General features: G+C 33.1%; 1 protein-coding gene across 1 annotated transcript; it reads left to right on the plus strand.

Annotated features, from left to right (window-relative positions):
- Window positions 1–1,999: 1,999 nt before the first annotated feature.
- Window positions 2,000–13,373, plus strand: LOC109791806 (RNA cytidine acetyltransferase 1). Its single transcript, XM_029269982.2, has 25 exons — window positions 2,000–2,273; window positions 2,470–2,549; window positions 2,621–2,786; window positions 2,897–3,163; window positions 3,599–3,709; window positions 3,808–3,944; window positions 4,030–4,123; window positions 4,263–4,355; window positions 4,488–4,624; window positions 4,811–4,908; window positions 5,005–5,122; window positions 5,209–5,296; window positions 5,380–5,479; window positions 5,588–5,640; window positions 7,041–7,217; window positions 7,300–7,337; window positions 7,794–7,887; window positions 8,816–8,995; window positions 9,088–9,196; window positions 9,290–9,359; window positions 10,626–10,773; window positions 12,118–12,246; window positions 12,546–12,662; window positions 12,753–12,812; window positions 12,915–13,373. Exons 1-25 carry the CDS (start codon window positions 2,139–2,141, stop codon window positions 13,155–13,157), a joined length of 3,042 nt encoding a protein of 1,013 aa, XP_029125815.2. The 5' UTR covers window positions 2,000–2,138; the 3' UTR covers window positions 13,158–13,373.
- Window positions 13,374–24,465: the final 11,092 nt, after the last annotated feature.

Below are 24,465 nucleotides of genomic sequence, written 5' to 3' on the forward strand. Positions count from 1 at the left end.
AATAAAGGGAATAATACATAACGAACATATAAATGGTAATGATTGATAATGAATATTGGCATCCACTAATTAAGTCACTAATTATTATTCATAACAATAATAAAAAGATTGCTTTGTTTGGTGTATATAATTTTTTAAATAATTTTATTTTTAAATTTTTAAGTAATAAAAATAATATTAAAAAACAATATTTTTATAAATATAAAACAAATTCAAAATTTTTAGGTTTAAGGATCAAATATAAAATCAATTAATTTATCAAATATTGATAACTTTTAAACACCTTTATTAAATAAAATATAGAGATCTAATATATATATATATATATATATATATATAGAAACCGATACTATAACCATAGAAATTAAAGGATTCTGACACCTTAAATTTCATGGATAAATGAGTTTAAAAAATAAAATCCAAATAACCAGAAATTTCAAATTAAAAATTGATATCAGATAAATTATTCAAAAGGACTAATTTAAAAAAAAATTATAAAGATAAGAAAGATTACAAAAATGGTTGAAGATTGAAATTAGGTTTTCATGCTTCTAATTATCTCAACTCCTTTCTACCTAATCATTAGGCTAGTGGTTTAAATTTTATTTATATAAAAGTGAGATAGAATTACAAAAATTAAAAACAAAAAATTATAATAATACTATAAAAACATTAAAAAAAGAGAAAAATAATAAATAATATAACTGAAAAGCTAATTTATATTATAAATTCAAAAGATTAAATCAGAAAAACTATAACATACTAACAAAGTATTTAATTATAATAGATGCTATTATAAGATAAAACATCTAAAGAAATATATAAAATAATATAAAGATATAGAAAATTTTATAAAGATAAATTATTAAAAATATTAAATTAAGATAAAAGTGACAACAAATAATTACAGTTGTTGGACTATTAGGATATCCTTCAATTTTTCTGTATTATATAACTCTTCACACTCTTTTAACCTAAGTATTGTGAAAACCTCTACCGAGGCATCAACGTGAATTACTCAGGTTATTGTTTCTTTCTTTATTTTCCCCAACATTAGTTTTCATGCCTTTTGGCATTTTTTTCCCTTGTTCAATCTAATTATTTCTTGAGTTGAGGCATTTAGTATAGATGAGACTCCCACATTAAATATAGTCGGATACTATGTGTAACATAAAAGATAACTCCAAGCATGTGGTTCAACGATAGGGGTTGATCCTGCCTTGTGTATGCAGCTGCATTAAATCTTGGGATTGACTATCCCATTCTTTGAGGTGCCTAGCAAGGAGATTAGTCACCCTTATCAAGAATGAATACTCTAGGAACGAACAAAAAAAGAAAAGACCACATCCATACACCTGATGCTTTGACTTGTGTGATACTCACGTTCTTGAGATCTCGTGTTTTCAACAATTTTGAATTGTTTTATTAAAAATGATTTTTCATTCAATTACCTATATCTATTATATCATTACACATTTTAATATTTGTCGAACAATTATTTGTAACCTTTTAATATTTGTGTAACTATTAGAAATAAGAAATGTTCAATAAAGAGTTTGAAAAGCTGAAATTGGGATAATTTCATGGTGATCGGATATACAATCGTATATGAAAAACCCTATTTTTTAATCGTGAATAATATCGTAAATATTTTGCAATTAAAATTATTTTATATTTTATATATCAAAATTTATAATAAATATTCTCCTATTACAATCATTTTGTATTAAATTTATAATAAATATTCTTATATTAAATTTAATATATATTAAAATTAATTAAATATTTGCATATTTGTATTTAAAAAACTGTTACAGATTTTAGATTTTATTTAATATGGATTATAATAATTTTAGATTTTACTGATTTTATTTTCAGATTTTAGATTTTCGTTATGATTTTATAATATTTTATTTAACCGAATTATGGATTCGTCAAGTTTAAAAGTATAATACAAATATTGTTACAGGCCCATAAAAGGCGTAAAGCATAAATGTAGTGTGACTCACTTGATACGGTTATTTTTTACTCTTTTGACAGCGAAACACCTCTTTAGGAGTGACGGCCATTTTTCATAACTTAAATTTCGTTGCAGAAAATGTGGAACAGGGTGAATGATATAAAAAAATTCATCGAAAATGGTGTTAAAACAAGGCATAGATCCATGTTTGTCATCATTGGCGACAAGTACCACAACCAGGTATCCTATTTATGAATATCCAATACAGAATGGAATAAAGAAAAAGGTTGATTATATCCAATTCATAAAATTGGTAAGGAGGAGAAAGTGGAGTATTATATAGAATTTTCTATCGTCAACATTCATCTTATTTTAAACAATTCAAATTTGAGATTGATTATGATTTAATTCCATTAAACTTCTTTCCATCGATCAAACAACAAGCATTTTGAAAATCCATTTAAGGCTAGCATAATTTGAGTACTAAGTGTAGTTTCTACTATGTGCAGATTGTAAATCTTCATTTAATGCTTAGCAATGCACAAATAAAATCTAAGCCAACTGTTTTATGGTGCTATAAGGACAAGCGGTATGTAATTGATGAATCTATCTTGTGTTAATAAACTGCAATGTACTGATTGTGATGACGTTTGAATGTAGTCATAAGAAAAAATATGAGCAGAAGATTGAAAAATTGTGGCAGAAGGGTCTCTTGGATTGTGACCAAGCCAATCCATTTTCATTGTTTCTGCATAACGTAAAATGTTGTTTATATAAGAATTCAGAAAGTATTATGGGTAATACATATGGAATGTGCATTCTGCAGGTATCTTTGACTTCCTACTAGCTCAATCTCTTATCTTTTTAGGTTGTCTTTCTCTGTCTTTTTTTTTTTTTCCAAGATAAACTAGTTTTGTCTTTGTCTTTTCATTTTAGGATTTTGAGGCGATAACGCCTAATCTGCTAGCAAGAACGATAGAGACAGTGGAGGGAGGGGGCCTGGTTATTTTGCTGTTGCGTTCTCTATCCTCATTGAGAAGTTTGTACACCACTGAATCACACACTGAGGTTATTGGGCGCTTTAATGAACGCTTCTTATTATCACTTGCTTCTTGCAAGTCATGTTTGTTCCTGAATGATGAGCTGAATATTTTACTAGATTCATTTCACGTAAGGTCTATTGTCCCAATTTCTATCAAAGAGGTACTCTCTCTTCGTATTTAACAATTCTTTCCTCTTTTTTCTTGATGGAGGTTGTAGATGACTTTGGCCTTTAATGGCACGTAAAATTAAAGACATGCTTGTTATGTACTTTGTTAGACATGGGAGGATATGAAGACCTACTTATAAAGCTAGCAAATATGCAAAATGAATTCTGCGTGTTTTAGTTTTTTCCTAGGTTTAATTCTAATGACTTCAAAGGGTAATTTTTGAATATAATGATAAAAATAGGTATTTTCCTCCCCTGCAAGAGCGTAGAGGGACGATGTTCTTATTTGTTGTGCTTTTAATGTATGATAATAAATGTTTCATTCCCTTTCCATTCCATTCCTTTTCTCGGGAGCCAAGCAATATGCTTGTATGTTTAAATTTTTGTGGAATATTCTGCATTTATTTGTCTTTGAATTTATGTTAAAGGACTTTGGGGGACCCTCAAAAGCATATCTGAATCTGAAGAACCTTCAAGAAAAACTAAATGAAAATTTATTCATTGGACCATTGGTTAAGAAGTGTTGCACATTGGACCAGGTAATTGTTTACCTCTCAACCTTTCATTGTCCACTGTGGTAGACCAAATTGGTTTTTCAGTGTTCTTAATGTGAGCTCTATATGGTTTCTGTCAATAGGGAAAAGCTCTTGTCACATTTATGGATAAAATTTTATCGAGGTCACATCCTACTACAACTGTTGCTTTGTTGGCTGCGCCTGGCCGAGGGAAATCAGCTACCCTTGGTTTATCTATTGCTGGAGCCATTGCTGTGGGGTATTTTTCTTTAGACATCTAGATATGATTGTTTATGATAGGTGCACAACTGTTTTAGCTTCTCATATGAAAATTATCGGTGTAGGTATTCAAATATCTTTGTAACTGCACCGAGTCCCAAGAATTTGTCAACCTTGTTTAAATTTATATGCGAAGGACTTAATTTACTTGATTACGAGGTATCGTTTCTCTCCTGCATTCACATTTATAGCCATTATTTACAAGAATGTGAATAGGAACATTTTATGGTTTCTCTCCTGCATTTACATTTATAACCTTGTTTGTCAACGTTGTTTAATGGTTTTTCAATGTGAATAGGGACGTTTTGATGAGGTTAAAAGTCAAAATCCTGAGTTCAAGAAAGATACTATAAAGATAAATATTTACAAGCATCACAGGCAAACAGTTCAAGTAAGTTCATTGGTTGTGCTTCTACATTAATATAAGTGACTTAAAAGATGTCCTCGTGTTAAAAAAACTTATCGCTGTGAGATTACAAGGAAATGAAATTCTGGACTTCTTTATGGTTTTGATTTCTTTCAGTATATTTCTCCGCACGAGAATGAAAAGCTTTCACAAGTTGACATGTTGGTTGTTGATGAGGCTGCTTCTATTCCTTTGCCATTGGTGAAGTCTTTGCTTGGCCAATATCTGGTTTTTTTGTCTTCTACTGTTAATGGGTATGATAATGTTTGTTTTGGTGAAACCTTCCATATAGATTTATCTATTTATTTGTATTGTTAGACATTCCTCCCCCCCCCCCCCCCCAACCCTTTTTTTTAACACAGTATGATATATATTTCCATTTAAAAAAGTTATTTGTACTCGATGCAAACTGATTATTTTTCTTTTGAACTCATGGAAAGTTATGAAGGAACTGGACGCTCTTTATCATTGAAACTTTTGCATCAGTTGGCAGAGCAAAGCATTGTATCTTCCAAGAGCACAGAGGACACTGGTTCTGGTAAACATATTTTCTTCTAGCTTTTAAAATGATTATAATGCATAATTTTCTTTTTGAAGGGACATGTGTATTGTTGCTAAAATTTTTATCTCTCAGGTCTTACGAAAATTGAACTGAATGATCCCATCAGATATGCTTCTGGAGATCCTATTGAAAATTGGCTTAGTTCGCTACTTTGCTTAGATGTTTCAAATATCATCCCGAATCTTAATAGGTTATTTCTAGAATATTTTGTATTTACTTGGAAGTGATGTCATTTTTTTAATATCTCTGTTTACAGTTCTTTTGTCCTGAAATTAGGTTTCCTCCATGTAATGAGTGTGATCTATACTACGTGAATCGAGATACCCTCTTTTCATATCACAAAGATAGTGAAACATTTTTGCAGGTAGATTCAGATTTATCTGGTGATGTTTTGGGTCTATATTTTCTTGAGTTTAAAAGGATACTAAAATATTGGTAATCTGACAGAGAATGATGGCCTTATATACTGCATCACATTACAAGAATTCTCCAAATGATTTGCAACTGATGGCAGATGCTCCGGCACACCACTTATTTGTACTACTTGGTATACTAGGCTTTCTTTCTTGTTCTGTGTTTCAACTCTGTAAATCAATGTAACATCTCCTTTGTTCTTCTCGAGTTAGGCATATATATAACAGTAATTTTATGACAGGACCTGTTGATGAATCAAAGAATCAACTCCCTGATATTTTCTGTGCCATTCAGGTTTGCAGATGTTCCTCCTTGTTTCCATTTTCAATGTTTATTTAGGAAAGAGCAAAAACAATGTTTAGGTGTTTTCACCTTTGCATGTACAAATATTTAAAAACAAGAAATAAAGTGAACATAAGATAATATTTTTGTAATTATTTTGTGATAACATGAAATGGACACATAAAGTAAAAGTACCAAAAAATTAAAATAGAATAGAGACCAAGTTTACGATACTAATGGAAAATACAAGTCTGTGTCAAGGTGATGGTGGGTCCTAGTCTTCTAAAATACAACAAACATGTGTTAAAGCAAGGAAATAAACTAGCCTAGGCATATTTTTTAATCAGATAGCTTAGGCAATCTGAGTGCTCCCAATCTTTCTCAAAAGTCCCAATGAATTCCCAATTATTTCTCTATCCGAATATGAGGGGTGCTAGCAACACTTTCTTTAACACGTCTCTTAACACACTCATTCTCATTGGTTAGAATTTATTGAAATTTACAATATTAGGTGAGAGAAACATTAAATAGGGTGAGACTCACCAAAATGCGTTTTCCAATAAGTTTCAACCAATTAAAGAGAGTGTTTAAAAAAGTGTCAACCCTACACCACCCCGTACTTGTAGTTACACGTAACCAGTAGTATTTGGCATCTGAATATAACCCTTTTAGCAGAAACACGTAACCAGTAGTTATGATACCCTACATCACCCCGTCTTCTTTCTCCTTACACCATGGTTATTTTAAGGGTGTTATCATTCACCAAAGAAAGCATCAAATCTAACCATAAAGAGAGATCTTGAATTAGATGGTATATAATTGTTTTTTGTCTTGTGATCTTTTACGAAGCTAGAAGCCTATGACATATCATGGAATATGTAAGAAACAATCATTTTGATGTCAATAATATCTGCAAACTAAATCGATATCTTTTACTGGTTTAAAATGCTTGAAGCTTTTGGCTTCCTTTTAAGTTGACACTTGATAATGCTCAACAGTTTTTACACATACGTGGAGCTGTTGTACATGATGTTTGACTTCTAAACTTTCCTTTTTTTTTCCTTTGTACTTTATCATGCTGCACAAAACTTGTAATTTGAGGAATATCTTAAGTGTTTTGAATTTTATGGTGGTTGCATGATTTTCTGTACATGATGTTTGACTTCTAAGCTTTCGTTTTTTGCCTTTGTACTTTATCGTGCTGCATAGAACTTGTAATTTGAGGAATATCTGAAGTGTTAGAATTTTGTGGTGGTTGCATGATTTGCTTTACTTAGCTACAATTTTTTTTTTATGTTTGTTTGGTGTTAACTTTATAATTTCTTGTTATGTATGTTTTTAATTCTGTTTATCTGTTTATTAATGTTGCTTTCTTGTTTTGACACCCCATATTTCATATATTTTATTTACAGGTTTGTCTCGAGGGGAAAATATCTAGTCAGTCAGCAATCCAAAGTTTGAGCAATGGTCATCAACCTTTTGGAGATCAAATACCATGGAAGTTTTGTGAGCAATTTCGAGAGACTGTTTTTCCTTCCCTTTCAGGTGCTCGCATTGTACGCATTGCTACACATCCGAGTGCCATGAGGGTAACTTCTATTTTCTGGCATACAGTTCTATATTCCTCCAAAATCGTAATGCCCTTCTTATCTTTTATCTCTCTAACTTCAGCTTGGATATGGTTCACGGGCAGTTGAGCTTTTAATACGGTGAGTGGATAACATTTCTTACTTTTGGTATTTGTGTATGATAAATTAGTTCTCTAATGAAGCAGCCGACTCATGTTGTAAGTAGGATTGTAATTATAGTAAATAATACTTAATTAGTAAAAATACATTCTTGTGTGGTCTTGTACACAAATCTAGTATACTCCATTTTCTACTGCAAGGCTGTTTCCTTTGGACCTAGTGGTCATAGATTCTTGTGATGGAAACAGCCTTTATATCTATGGAACCAGGTTATGCACATCTAACCCTCTTAAACTGCAAAATGGTGGGAGCTCCATTCACAATGTTGTTGAAAATAGGGCTTGGCTTTCCTATGAATCTAGTTTATTAGTACTTTGCAATAAAAAATGTTGTAACATGGTTCTCATTTTAGTCTTTTTATATGTCAAAATGTTAAGCAGAACATTTTCAATCTAATCATTTACATACTGTCTACAGTTACTATGAAGGACAAATTGCTCCAATCTCCGAGATTGATGATGAAGGTGAAGTGCAAGCTACGAGACTTAGAGTTATGGAAGCTGCAGAGAAGGTAAGTTTCTTCTACTCAAGACTGAGTAATATTGTATTTCTTGTATCAATGGGCGAGGCGAATATTCAATACGACCGGGACAATATTTTAACATATTCTTTTACATTATCTCAACACTATGTACATCATATGCAATTATGCATCCAACTTGTCACATGTAAGTTATTAGAGGACCCATAGAGATTTAATAAATATAATGATGTTGATCCTTATAATTGACCAAGAAAATTTTGATGATTTAAAGATAATATTTTCTGTACTTAAATGACAATTGACTTCTATATGTTTTGTCCGCGGAAAACTGAATTGGAGAGGTGCAATGCACACTGGTTATCACACAGGTTCCAGCGGACAACCTCACAAGAATGTAGTTATTGCAGTAAATGTTTCAACCTCAAAGGATCACAATTCGCATGAGCCATAACTTCATATTTAGTTGTAGTGTTGCTCTTAAATGGAACAAAGTTTTTGCTCTTCCATGAAATTAGATTTCCACCCATGAATAAGTGTAGTGTTGCTGCACCTTAAATGGAACAAAATTGTGTTTTGTTTCCTTTAGTTTCACAGCTAATGAGGTTTTCATAAAATCTTTCTATTTTTAATATTTGTAAAAGACGAATTAAATGAGATAAAGGAATAATATCAAACAGTTAGGAGGTTAAATGACAATAATAAACTACATTGAAATATAAATTCATCAAGGAGAAAACTCTACTATGCAGAGATAAAATAATACTCAGCAATATAGAATAGAGCATGATGCTTCAAGAAAATAAATGAAATGTACTAACCATAGAAAATTCAGAGCTGAAGAAAAACAACAAACTATATTGATTTGTTATTGTCTGCGCTTTTAAGCATATAAATATGTGTATCATATCAATATATGCTTGACCATTGTATTAATTATATGAATATATGAATTCAGGCATCACTAGTTAAAGAAAACATAAACCCACGAGCAGATCTTCCTCCTTTGCTGGTACATTTGCGTGAAAGGCGCCCAGAGAAGCTCCTTTACATTGGTGCCTCATTTGGGCTAACCTTGCCCCTGTTTTGCTTTTGGAGCAAGCTTAAATTTGCTCCGTTCTACATTGGCCAGATTTCAGTTAAGCTTTTTTTGTTTTAATTAATGGTAATAGTGCATGAGTAATTTTATCTTTTAATAACCAATTAAATGTTGTTTGCTTAGCATAACAGAATGCTGTGACCGGTGAGCATTCATGTATGGTCTTGAAAGCCCTAAACAATGATGAAATTAAAGTTGATGGATCAAATGAGCGGGATTTTTTAGGCCCATTTTACCAAGGTGGGTTCATCATCTGTTGTTGTTATGATCTCTTTTTATTATTTGTGATTCATTTTGTTAATTCTTGGTGATTTGAAATGTTCACTGTTTTAGATTTTATTCAAAGATTTACTAGGCTTTTATCTTCTACATTTTGTCGCATGGAATACAAGCTTGCTATGAGGTTAGTATTGAAAGTGTTTATTATTAGTATTATTATTATTATTATTATTATTATCAATTCACAAATATTGACATGAATGTTTTGAAGTTACTTGAATTCAAGGGAACTAGAGTTATGAAATATATGAAAATCGATTAAATTGTTGATAAGATTTCCACATCTTTATTTTTTAAAAACAGAAGTATTATTATAAAATATAAAGTGCAAAAGATGAGGATAAGATATGGTTCTGAAATCAAACTGAACACACTACACAGAAAAGATAAAGCAAACTTGAAAGACGGATGAATAAAAAAGCTTGATGGTCTTTTCTTATGTCTAATATCTAATATCTTTAAGAATATACTTCATATCACATCATGAGTTTTGAAGATCACTTTATCCCATACTTATGGGAAGAGAGACACTATGTGCCTTATGTATTTATTTTTAAAAAAATAGATATAATAAATAAAAAATGATTTATAATTGGAAGGTGTGAGTGATTTTGCGGTAGTCATATGGGTAAATAGACCAAATAACTACGTACACGAAAAAGACATCTGTATTATATATATAGAGAGATAAATAGATGTATAGATTAGAAGCAATAACTTGTGAAAACCACTTTATGACATTAGAATGGACACTGAAAATATAACTTCACCTTAGAAGAGAGGTCTGACTTTCAAAGGAGATTAGCAAATTAAAGTGGGGCTGCTTCTTTTGGAAGAAAGAAACATAGTTAACTTGCATACTCCATGAACCAAAACATTAATATGCCCTCTTCTTCATGAACTAAAAACATGACTTTTCACTTTGGTTTTTGCTAAATACTTCATTTTCACTGTTCTGTATAAATATAAAATAAGGCTTTCTTGTACATGAAATGAAATTAAGCGTAACATCTTACATGTGAAGGGAAATTTGCTTTTCTTTATTTTTGATTCGATGCATAATAGTAAGATTTGAAACTAGAAAAGCATCTCGTGTCTTTCACAAGATACCACTACCACTCTTCCTTTCTTCCATTTTCTTTAATGTAATTTTAGATAAGGAATTTGTTTATGGTATGAGAAATTAAAAGTAGATTATATTATGTTTTTATTATTCCATAAAATTTAAAGATGATTCATAATCTTATTTATTTATTAGAATTCCGATCTGTAAGTGAATATATTAATAGCTTTATGCCTTTTGGAATTTCTTGAATTAAGTAAAATCTGCACCTCTCTATTGTATATCGATCCATCTTTGAAATGCTCATTGTAGCGATAATTTATACAGGATCATAGATCCAAAGGTCAATTTCACAGAGCAAGAGTCTAAGAAGACCACTCCTGGTAAACTTTTGGGATCAGTCAGAGAATATTTATCACCACATGATATGAAGCGACTAGAGGCATATGTCAACAATCTTGTTGACTTTCATCTGGTGAGATATCAAATGTTGGAATCTGGTTACTTTTTCTTAATGTTTCTTGATGAGGACTTGTCATCTTATGTCTAACAATAAAATGTGATTCCCTTTAAGTTTATTATAGTAGAATCTATCTTCCTTTCCCCTCCCTCCTTCAATATTTTGGAAATTAGTACATTCTTACCCGAAATATTTGTCTTTTTATTCAGTATTATTGTTCACTTACTGAAGTAAACAACATCATATGGTGGAAAAACGGTGGTGGATAGCGGCTAATGGTTGCAAGTCAAAAATCTAGCATAACACGCATGAAAATCATACTAAAAGAACTGTATAATATAACAATATAAAATAAAAAAACTAAGAAGATAAAGAACCATTGAATCAAGGTGACATTCATATAGAATAGAGATTAAGCAACGAGTGAAATAGAGTAAGAATAGTATGTATAGGATCTTAAATTCAAATCCTATCACCGTTATTGTAATTTTTATAGATAAAAAGACTGAAGAAAAAAAATGTGGAATAGACAAAGAATTAGAATTAGAATTAGGATCTAAGGTGAAGATTGTCTAATCCTTATCTCTAGTTGATATCTAATTACTAATGCGGGTTGAATAATGGGGTCTCAACAATCAATTCACATCTAGGGCTGGATATTTGGTGTGTGGACAAATGTTGGTTTAATAACAGAGATCTTGGGACAATAATAGAATGAGTTTAAAACTTAATTCAACCCTACAAAACTTAACTTGTAAATTGATAACTGCCCCAATTTTTATAACCACTACTTGGTAGTTTGTAGTTGATGTGGGACTCTTAACACCCCTCCTCACTCTAGGCTAAACATATGAAGTGTGGACCAATGCGGGTGAAATAAAATGGATCTCATCCCCCCAAGTGACTCATAGGATTTAACATTGAGACTATGGAACCAATCTAGAATTTAGACATTTGGGCTAACTCAATGTCACAAACCTGATTTGTAAGGTGAGAACCGTTAAAGTCCTATAAGCACTACCTAGACCATATCATTAGTTGTAATGGGACTCTTAAGACGCCTTCTTGAAGTGTGGATTAATGTGGGTGTAATAAAAGTGATCTCAACAAGAATAGAGTAGGTGGAACATGAAGGACTTGAGAGACATATAAAATAGAGAAATATATAATGCGTTGTTGTGTATAAGCTGCAATACCAAACCCACTACGGCTACCATTTTATGACACACACTATTGAAGCCATGGTGTAATTATACTAGTTCATTCTATTGATATAATATAATGCTGAATACCTTTCTATGCGATTTGGAGTGCTTTTAAGCATGATATTGACATTTGTTTTTGTTTTTTTAATGTCAGATTTTAGATTTAGTTCCCATTCTTGCACATATGTATTTTCAAGAAAAGCTTCCAGTGAATTTGTCACATGTTCAAGCTTCTGTGTTGCTCTGCATCGGTCTGCAAAATCAGAACATTTCGTACATTCAGGTCTGGTTAACAACTTACTATGTTGTTTACTTGCAATTACTATCAAATGTCTTGGTAGAACCTAATGACTTGTACATGCAACCAATAAAAACAAGCATATGATAAATCTCTTGAATTGTCTACATTATTTTCATTATTATTTTGAAGTTTGATATTCTATATTACTTTGTTCAGTTTTAGATGTATGAGTAGATCCCATTTTGTTCTTGTCATGATGTAAAAAAAATCCCATTTAATGTCTTCTATTGCTTTTTAAAATGATGTTGGAATATATTTTCTAATGAGTTTTCATCTTATAGGGACAAACGAAGTTGGAAAGACAACAAATATTGTCTCAAATTTTAAAGATTATGAAAAAGTTTTACAAATATCTTTATGGCATTGAATTCAAGGAAACTGAATTGCGATCGAAAGAAGTAAGCTTTTGAATGATTAATTAACTTTGTTGCTGAAACTCATAGCAAGTATGTTTATTGAATTTTTGTTTTGGACTATTTTATCTTCAGATTGTCATGGAACCCCATGTATCTTTGGATGAAGATCACATTGCAGCTAAACAAGTTGAGGTATATATTTTATTTTACTTATAATCTAACCTATATCCCTATTCTTTCCTGTTTCTAGCATCACTTTTTATTAACTATTATATCAAATCATTTTCTGTATAGGATGACATGAAGTCAAAAGCGGAAGCACCCACACCCTTCACTCTTGAATTGCTTCAACAATATGCCATTGATGATGGGGGATCTGGTTTTGAGACCGTGTTAAAAGATAATGGTGAAAAAATATCCACGACTGGTCTTATTAGTGTAATGTCTAGAAAGAATGTTGTTGAGACTGTAAAAAATGAAAAAAAGCGACGCAAAGACAATCTCAACCATAAATTAAGCAAAAGGAAAAGATCTTAACTAAGATCCGTTAGAGGAAAAAATGGATTGTATTGAGTTTTTTTTGTTTTAGGTTAAAATACAAATGATATTTATATTGAACATATAATCAAATTGTAGTGTTATACTTGCAAATAGAGTTGTGTTGATATCTCAATTCACATAGGCTGCCAACAAATGGGTTGGACTTTGTTGGCTTTGGAAATAAATTGATCAACAAAATTGTTGGTTTGTCTTGGTCCACCGAGTGATAGGTTATATAACTTAGAAAAACTTTAATTAATTGGAAAATAATGATTATTTATTTATTTATTATTAAGACATTATACTTGTTGCAGATGACAATTAGTGAATGTTAGTTCATAAAAATCAAAGTTGAAAATTTCAAGTAAACGTAGTTAACTTTTAATATTTTTTGTCTTTTATAATTTTTTTGTATAGCTCTTGATTAACATGAGATAGTTAGCAAATTAAGAGTTAATACGTTTCTTCAATTTTGCAAATGAATAATGTTCTTTAAAAAAATAGATCATAAACTCTTATTAGTGCAAATTTTTGCACGAATGAAATAATATATTAACTATTCTGTTATAAATTTATTTTAAAATAAAATAATATATAGATAAATAATTTATGGCATTATTAACTATTTTAAAAATAAAATTGGAGCATAATTGTGATTGTATAATTTGCACTTGAACAGTGTAATATTTAACAAGAATCCTCTTTCTCATGAAAATTATGCAATCACATAATTAACAATAACATGAGACATGTGATAGATGATGTGTTGAATTGTGTTTATTGTTGTTGTGATGCTAAGTTGTAGAGTGTTGAATATGTGTTGAATTGTATTTATTGTTGTTGTGATGCTAAGTTGTAGAGTGTTGAATGTGTGTGTTTTGAATGCTAAGTTGTAGAGTGTTGAATATGTGTGTGTGTGATGCTAAGTTGTAGAGTGTTGGCGCCTAGGGTTGATTTTCTTTTGTTGACTACCTTTTTGTGGTAGATCATTTGTAGATATTATAATTACATATCTCGGAATCTCCTTTATAATAAGTATAGATAATATTTTTATATAAAAAAGGTTTTGATAAATTTTAGAGGAAAGAGAGTTGAAACTTTTGAAGGGAAAAGGATTCTTGTAGAACCTTTTAATAAAAATATTTTAATCCAAATATTTATATATATATATATATTGACTTTTTTCTCTTTTTTTTTTAATACATTTTTATACATTTTTTTTAATTTATATTTAGTTGCAGCTTATTTACTAATTTTTTGCTTTAATTTTGATATATTTTTTTAAATCATATATATATATATTAATTTATTATATTTTGATAAATAATATTTTTATATAAAAATGTTTATTTTATATTATCATAAAATATAATAATTATTAGAAATTGTTAAAATATTTTAATCTAATTATTTTCATTTTGATAAATATTGATAATATATTCTCATTTTGAAATAAAATCAAATAATAATACTAATATATTATAATTGATTAATAGTGTATTAGTTTCAATTTGCATTACTATATTTTATTTATATAAATAATATTTTTATATAAAAAAAGGGTTTTGATGAATTTTAGAGAGAAGGGAGTTGAAACTTTTGAAGGGAAAGGAGCTGTTGTAGAACCTTTTAATAAAATATTTTAATCTAAATTTATATATATTGACTTTTTTCCTCTTTTATTTATTTTTTTATTTATTTATATTTTTATATATTTATTTATTTAATTTATATTTAGTTTCATTTTATTTACTAATTTTTTCTTTAATTTTGATATATATATATATATATATATATTATATCATATATTTTTATATTATCGCAAAATATAAAAATCATTAGAAATTATTAAAATATTTTAATTCAATTATTTACATTATTTTTGTATATATTGATAATATATTCTCATTCTTAAATATTATTTTATACAGCTAAAGATTAATATTATTTTCTTTTGACAATTATCTTAAGTTTTTTTTTTAAAGAAGATGGATATGCTAATGCATCATTATGTAGGCAAGAGATCCTAACTAGGTTAACACCTTAGCCCACATCATTCATCTGCAACATATCAAAAGGAGCTAAAATATAAAGGAATATAAAAGTACAAGTACAAGTGGAGGGACCAAACCAAGACCCACTAAGCAAAGTGAAAAAGCAAAACTAAGTAGCTAGACATTGCCACCACAATAGGCATAGTTCACAAAACAAATCATTCAAACTAGGTACAGGCAGGTTGCACTCCCTAAATGTTCCAATTTAAGAGAATTTAGCAATCTTGACGGCCTTTGCTTAGGATCTTAGCTGATATGTAGCATAAGTTTGCTTGGGCCTACCCGGGGGGTGCTTTCAATATCAGTTGCTGTCTCAACACCACTCGTGACTGTTGCAGCCTCCTTGGCCTTTTTTGCAGATTTTGTTGAGGCACTAGCAGCCTCTGTCTCAGCTGATGGACAGGTATTTAGACGAGACAAAATTGCAGCATAAGCCTCTCTAGCATTGAGCTAGTTGGCCCTAAGGGTGCCTATATCCATTGCACCATTTTGCAACTGGCCAGCTTCTAAACCAGCTGGATTTCTTCTTGCAGTGTCATAAGCTTGCGCAGCCTTGATCCAATTAGCCTTAAGTTTGTCAACCTCTGCTGCACCAAAATGCACCTCATTTTTAGATTTTCTCCTACTAGCGTCAGCCTGAATTAAAGGAGAAAGATCTATCCAAGGGAACATGCCATCAGATGAATTAGTGTCACTCTTGTTGACTTTTTTTGCAGCCAAACTATCTCCAGCAATTGGATATTGTCCATCAACTTCAGCTACGTCTGGAATAATGATTTTTGGAGTTACATTTACTACCTTAGTAGCTGAGTCAGCAGCTGAATGAGCAGCTGGATCATTAGTTGGATCCGTGACCAGATTTGCGTCATGATGATGGGTTTTAACCGACGCTGTCATTGTAGAAAAAATAAGAGAGACGAGGTAATACTAATGTTGTGGGTGAACGTAGCAACTCACTGTGTTTTTTTATTGAATAAGAGATGGCCTTTAAATAGCCATTTTACAACGTACTGAACTAACAAGAAGATAATAAAATATCTTATCAAATCAAAACTTATCAAAAAACTATCTTATCTAATCTGAAACAAAATAACTCAAAAGATAAATCAAATAATTCCAGATAACTTAAATCGGATATCTCGGAATCTCTAGAAATTTAAGATTTTCTAACAAAACTCCCCCATAATCTTAATTTTTTTTTTTCGATGCCTTTTCCACCAGAGCGCGATACTCCTCCGCGGATCATGGCCCCGCGAGCCACGCGACGTCCAGCACCCCCGGCGCCGCGGTGGCCGATGCCTCTTTTGGGACACAAAAATACCTGTTGTTCTTTGGTCCACCTCTAAACCCAGAAAATACTTCATGATGCCCAAATCGGTCATCTCAAACTCCCTCTTCATCACTTCTTTAAACTCCTCAACTAGCTCAGCTTTGCTTCCCATCTCACTCTTCTCAATTGATCTGATCTCCTCATCCATTTCTTTCTTCCATCTCTCATCAAGTACCACCTCTTCAAATTTTATGTCTTCTGTTCCTGTCAATAGACATACTACATGTAACTCGTCAGTGGAGTTGTAGATGTCTTGCAAGCTCCGAGTTCTAAGCTGCTCAGGTTCATCATCTTCCTCGGAATGCTCATTGGTCCTATCCGAGCTTCTCCCTATTATCTCCGAGCTCTCCCTCTCAGAGTTCGAGCTCCCCGAAGTCTCTTCGAAATTACTCCAGCTCCACTCGCTTTCCTCATCTACCTGGACATCTCAGTTGTAGATTTGGAGAACGGGCCGTTCCAGAGGGAGAACGGGCCGTTCTGGTTTGGAGAACGGGTCGTTCCGGAGGGAGCATGGGCCGTTCTACTGGGATTGGCAATGGGCCGTTCTGGTTTTGGAACGGGCCGTTCCAGTTCAAAAATTTGCGTAGGTTTGAAGGGCCCAGAACGGGCCGTTCTGATTTTGGAACGGGCCGTAGTGGTAGGTGGGCGAAAAATCCTATAAATAGGCCTCAAATCCTCTCATTTCTACACACCTCTCATTCTCACTCTCTCTTCTCTTCTGTTCTCTCTTTCGTTCCTCTTCTTCTCTCTGAAGACCAAGAGGAACTCAGAGGATGAGGTTCTGCCCCAGATTTAGTTCCGATCCTTGTTTAAGGAAAAAGAGGAGGAGGTTCTGCCCGAGTTCCTATTTATCCAGGTACGGGGGAAAAGGAGATTATTTATATGTAGAGTTACATGAGGGAATTGGGTAGAGGAAGAGCCCTTAGGGTTATGAATAATTTTATAATTATTTCTGTTTGGAGAATTAATTATCTTATGTGATTCTATATATATTTAGGATTACGAATATATGTTTAACTTGTAAAAATGATGCTCTGGGAGAGAGAACGAAATTATAGAAAAGTGCTTGTAAGTTAGGTTGTGAAAAATTTGATGATTTCTGTTTGAGAAATTGAGGATCCCATTAGATTCTGTATGTGTTGAGGATTATAGATATGCTAATAATTTGTAAGAATGATGATCTGAGAGGGAGAACGAAATTGTAGAAAAGTGTCTGTGAGTTAGGTTTTGGAACAATTGGGGATTTTACGGTTTACGATAAAATTATATTAAATTGATAATTATGTTGTTTGTTATATTATTTTATGAATGTTATTGTTATATTATTTGATGATCTAGATGATGAATTACTTGAGGGGTATGTGAATCACCATTTTGTGTGGATTGTATGCGTATTGTGGAATTGAGATGTGGATGTGGATGTGGATGTGGATGTGGATGTGGATGAGAATGTGGATGTGGATGTGGATGTGGATGTGAATGTGGATGTGGATGTGAATGAGATGTGATTGTGGTTCTTCACACCTATGACCAGGGGTGAGCACGGCCCGAGATTGTTACATGAGTATCGTGACCTTGGTTAACATGTCAGGGGTGAGCACGACCCTAGGTTAGGGGTAACATGACCTTGGCACAGTGTTATATCAGGGGTGAGCACGGCTCTGGATTGTTACATGAGTATCGTGACCTTGGTTAACATGTCAGGGGTGAGCACGACCCTAGGTTAGGGGTAACGTGACCTTGGCACAATGTTATATCAGGGGTGAGCACGGCTCTGGATTGTTACGTGGGTATCGTGACCTTGGTTAACATGTCAAGGATGAGCACGGCCCTGGAATAGGGATAACGTGACCTTGGCACAGTGTTATATCAGGGGTGAGCACGGCCTGAGATTGTTAAATGGGTAGCGTGACCTTGGCATAGTGTGAAGAAGTGCAAGATTTGTGATGATTGGTGTGATTGAGAATTATGATGTGATGACGATGCATGATTGATTGAAATAGGATATGTTGAAATATTTATGAATATTAAGTTACCATGAGATAATATGTTGTGTTTTCTTATGTGTTATATATATAGATGTTTTCTTTTCTCACCGTGCGATTTGTGGATATTTTAGGTGAGGAAGATCCGGCTACGAGTGACATCTAGAATGCTAACGGTTGAGTTGTGGGTATGCTCTGATATTGTGACATCGAGGCAGAGGATTTTCTTTAGGACATAGATTGTTATATGGAATTAGAATTGTAAATATTATTTTTGAAAATCATTCGTAAACTCTCACGTTTCATTTTCATTGTCGTGATTGTTGAAGAATAATTTTGAAGATTCTCATGTGAACCCTTTTATCGAAACTGAAAATTGTTTTTGTTAAGTTTTCATTATTACAATACATGTGTTGGGGTAGTAAGGGTGTCACATTTAGTGGTATCAGTGCAGGTCGATCCAATCGGCCGTGAGTTGTGAGTCTACTAGGCTTGTTCGATAGATGAATGATGGAATGCATTGAGTGTGAAGCTTATTGATGTGCTAATGTGATGATTGATTATGTTGTTGTTATTTATTTATGTGCATTGTGTTCTCAGGATTTGTCTGTTAGACATGATATAACTTGATGATGCTATTTTTGATTGCTCTTTCTTAATCTCATGATTGCTTAATTATTTTGATACTTCTTGCTTATGTAAGAAGTAGTGGTTGGGTGGCATCGCTCGTGTTGCGAGCATAGGTGCAAGTAGTGGTAGTAGACGAAGTATCTTGCTAACCAACTAGAACTAGTGGAAGCTTGGATGTGGGTAAGAAATTGACTTATCGAATGTATTAAGAGTTTACGATTGGTGGCGTTTCTGAAAGTTATAGTGGTAATGATTGAATCCAAGAGGTTATGTGTCGAGCATTAGAACTTTGAGTGTTCTTGATGAAAGGTCAAAGTGTTGGTGATTTCCTTAAGTTTTGATGCTTGCATATTAATCTTGTTAGGGGTTAGGTTGCATGAGGATTTGATTTTAGCTCTAAGTCTTTTGTGGAATAGGTGAATTATTTTCGTTTAGGGATTGTAGTTGGAAGCTTGGATATGAGTTTAAGGTAGAAAGAAGTAAGTTTGGAAGGGTTGAGGTATTCTGTGGGATGTTAGTGCACTATTGTTGTCTAGTGTAGGAGATGTTTTCACTGTAGTTTTGTTATGCTAGTAGGAGTACCGTATTGATAGATTTGGATTTTGTGGTCTTCATGGAAGTTGTAGCCTTGGATGTGATCTTTTCAATGGCACTGGAATGAGGTAAAATGAAGGTTTAGAACTCCAGTTATAGTTGTTTTGGTAATCAGAGGCTAGTTATAAGCGTTAAATATATCTGTTGTGATTTTGAATGGTTAGCTGAGAAGAGGATCTATTCAGAATCTCATGTCTTCATAAGAGTTATAGCTTATTCTTTTATCTTTCTTTTGAGATAGGATTGAGATCGTTGGACAAGTGTAACTCTCTAGGTATCATTTTCCTTGACAGTTATTGATGGGATATGTATGCTATCATGATGTTTTTGAGTTACTAGGCAATGCAAGGATAAAAATGATTTTGTTATGATGTTCTGAGGTGTTGTCATGTGGATTGTAAGGTTATTCAAGGTTTTATGATTCTATGTGGTAAAGTTAAGTTCATGCACATGTTATATGGTGTGAAATAGTGATAGATTTATATATATGATTGGGAAGGATGTATATATGAAGGTTTAAATAGGTATTCTAATATGATATCCATGTATGTGGATATGATGATAGATGACCTTATGGATTAATTAGTGAATGGTTGTGTGTTTAGTGAGATTGACCTTAAGATGTGATATCATCATATTAGAGTTAATTTTGAAGATATATCCAAGATAGATTTAGGCCTTGTAATTTCTTGCACGGATATAACATAGATCTACCTATGGTAGAAGTTGTGCTTAAGTGGGAGATATCAAAAGTCAATTTGTGAGGTTAGAAGTTTTATTGAGATAGTTTATAGGAAATTTATTGAGTAAATTTTTAAGATAGCCGTTCACGGTTTAGGCTGCTCTCGTTTATCTCGTCGCTACTATAGGAATTGCTTTTGCTTTCTTTTCTTCTAGCTACTAAGATGTTTTAGTTCACTAAGTTGTCTTTTTCCTACCCATGAATTTAACAGTAGTTCAAAAGGTTAACCTATATCGAGGATCCCCGGACCTATGCTTATTTTCAACTCCCCAAAGCATTTCGTCGCTTACTTCTCTAGGTTGCTTACTATTTGACTAGATTGACTAGGAAAGACTTGCCTTTGTATGGGATAATAAATGTGAGAGTATGTTTCAAACTCTTAAGGAAAGATTGGATAATGTTACCGGATTTTAGTAAGTCTTATGTGGTATACCGTGATGCTTCTAAGATGAATTTGGAGGTAGTGTAGATGCAAGGAGGAAGGGTAATAACTTATGTTTCTAAGCAATTGAAAATTTATGAGAGGAATTACCATACCCATGACATTGAGTAAGCAATTGTGATATTTACACTAAGATTTGGAGACACTACCTATATGATTCTAAGTTGGAGGTATTTAGTGATCATTAGAGCCTCAAATTTTTTTTGACCCGAAGGACTTGAATATGGGACAAAAGAGATAGTTGGAAGTTTTGTGGACTAGGATTTCAATCTTAGTTGTTATTTGCATAAAGTCAATGTGATGGTTGATGCTTTGAGTAGGAACCCTCTACATTATTTTTTCTTATGATTAGAGAGATGGATCTTTTTGGCTGAAATTAAAGATTTAAGTTTGACTTATGAGATTACTCCGAGTAGTATGAAACTAGGTATAACTTGAGTAACGAGTGAATTGTTGAAGGAAATTGGAGACGTATAATTAATTGATTAATTTTGGTGACAAGATATGAGACTATAGGATAAGGTGATGAATAAAAGTTTGACTTGGGTGTAGATGGACTGGTGAAATTAGAGAAATTAGAGATCTGATATGTATACCTAGTGAACTTACGCTTAGGTGCTTAATCTTTAAAGATGATCACAGAAGTAAAACCAATATTGTGGCAGATGCCTTGATTATGATGACCTCTAGTATATCATTTATGATGATTTAAGGGTTGGATTTGATTGAAGAATTTAGAGACTTATGCTTTGTGTGTGAGATTATCCTTAGGAGCATTGAATTGATTATGTTAAAAGTGACTAGTGAATTAATGGATGAGATTAGAGAAGCCTAGGAGTCAGATCCTTTCTTAGAGAACCAAGTGGAGAAGATTGGTAGAAGTATAGATAACCATTTATGATTAGAAATCGACATTGTTTTGAGGTGCAAGAACAAACTTGGGTGCATAGTAACCTTGAATTAAGGAAGATGATTTTAGAGGAAGGACATAACAGTACTCTTAATATATATATTTAGGAGCTAATGAGATGTATCGGGACCTTAGGAGGATGTATCTGAATAGCGCAGCGGAAGTGAAGTGACCTAAGGTGAAGAAAGGAGTAGAGAAATTGTATACTTGTGTTTAGTATGCTAGAAGTCTTTAGGAATTTTGTAGCACTCAGACGTCCCATTGTAGAAGTGAGATGATGGGTGGATAGGCCTTAATTGTAGGTTTGTCTGAGATGCTTAAGAAGTTGATTCTATTTGTGTTTTAGTGGATAGGCTTGCCAAGTTTACTTGTTTTGCCCTTAGATATCTTTTGATAAAGTTGTATATCAATAAGGTAGTGAGGTCGCATAATAATTAGAAAGTAAGAAGCGAGGAGTCTACTATTGCAAAAATTTCGAGGACGAAATTTCATAAAGGAGGGAAGTATTGTAACAGCCCAATTTTCAATGGGACGTAGGCCCAATTCGTTGCCCAAAACGGGCCGTTTCAAAAGTGAAACGGGCCGTTCTGGAATAAGTTAAAGGCCCAAAATTTGAGAAGCAGAACGGGCCGTTCTGGAGGGAGAACGGGCCGTTCCGGTTTGGAGAACGGGCCGTTCCAGAGGGAGAACGGGCCGTTCTGGTTTGGAGAACGGGTCGTTCCGGAGGGATCATGGGCCGTTCTACTGGGATTGGCAACGGGCCGTTCTGGTTTTGGAACGGGCCGTTCCAGTTCAAAAATTTGCGTAGGTTTGAAGGGCCCAGAACGGGCCGTTCCGATTTTGAAACGGGCCGTAGTGGTAGGTGGGCGAAAAATCCTATAAATAGGCCTCAAATCCTCTCATTTCTACACACCTCTCATTCTCACTCTCTCTTCTCTTCTGTTCTCTCTTTCGTTCCTCTTCTTCTCTCTGAAGACCAAGAGGAACTCAGAGGATGAGGTTCTGTCCCAGATTTAGTTCCGATCCTTGTTTAAGGAAAAAGAGGAGGAGGTTCTTCCCGAGTTCCTATTTATCCAGGTACGGGGGAAAAGGAGATTATTTATATGTAGAGTTACATGAGGGAATTGGGTAAAGGAAGAGCCCTTAGGGTTATGAATAATTTTATAATTATTTCTGTTTGGAGAATTAATTATCTTATGTGATTCTATATATATTTAGGATTACGAATATATGTTTAACTTGTAAAAATGATGCTCTGGGAGAGAGAACGAAATTATAGAAAAGTGCCTGTAAGTTAGGTTGTGAAAAATTGGATGATTTCTGTTTGAGAAATTGAGGATCCCATTAGATTCTGTATGTGTTGAGGATTATAGATATGCTAATAATTTGTAAGAATGATGATCTGAGAGGGAGAACGAAATTGTAGAAAAGTGCCTGTGAGTTAGGTTTTGGAACAATTGGGGATTTTACGGTTTACGGTAAAATTATATTAAATTGATAATTATGTTGTTTGTTATATTAGTTTATGAATGTTATTGTTATATTATTTGATGATCTAGATGATGAATTACTTGAGGGGTATGTGAATCACCATTTTGTGTGGATTGTGTGTGTATTGTGGAATTGAGATGTGGATGTGGATGTGGATGTGGATGTGGATGTGGATGTGAATGTGGATGTGGATGTGAATGTGGATGTGGATGTGAATGAGATGTGATTGTGGTTCTTCACACCTATGACCAGGGGTGAGCATGGCCCGAGATTGTTACATGAGTATCGTGACCTTGGTTAACATGTTAGGGGTGAGCACGACCCTAGGTTAGGGGTAACGTGACCTTGGCCCAGTGTTATATAAGGGGTGAGCACGGCTCCGGATTGTTACATGAGTATCGTGACCTTGGTTAACATGTCAGGGGTGAGCACGACCCTAGGTTAGGGGTAACGTGACCTTGGCACAGTGTTATATCAGGGGTGAGCACGGCTCTGGATTGTTACGTGGGTATCGTGACCTTGGTTAACATGTCAAGGATGAGCACGGCCCTGGAATAGGGATAACGTGACCTTGGCACAGTGTTATATCAGGGGAGAGCACGGCCTGAGATTGTTAAATGGGTAGCGTGACCTTGGCATAGTGTGAAGTGCAAGATTTGTGATGATTGGTGTGATTGAGAATTATGATGTGATGACGATGCATGATTGATTGAAATACGATATGTTGAAATATTTATGAATATTAAGTTACCGTGAGATAATATGTTGTGTTTTCTTATGTGTTATATATATAGATGTTTTCTTTTCTCACCGTGCGATTTGTGGATATTTTAGGTGAGGAAGATCCGGCTACGAGTGACATCTAGAATGCTAACGGTTGAGTTGTGGGTATGCTCTGATATTGTGACATCGGGGCAGAGGATTTTCTTTAGGACATAGATTGTTATATGGAATTAGAATTGTAAATATTATTTTTGAAAATCATTCGTAAACTCTCACGTTTCATTTTCATTGTCGTGATTGTTGAAGAATAATTTTGAAGATTCTCATGTGAATCCTTTTATCGAAACTGAAAATTGTTTTTGTTAAGTTTTCATTATTACAATACATGTGTTGGGGTAGTAAGG

The sequence above is a fragment of the Cajanus cajan genome, chromosome 8, assembly GCF_000230855.2.
Source record: "Cajanus cajan strain Asha chromosome 8, NIPB_CcT2T_4, whole genome shotgun sequence".
Classification (NCBI taxonomy): domain Eukaryota; kingdom Viridiplantae; phylum Streptophyta; class Magnoliopsida; order Fabales; family Fabaceae; genus Cajanus; species Cajanus cajan.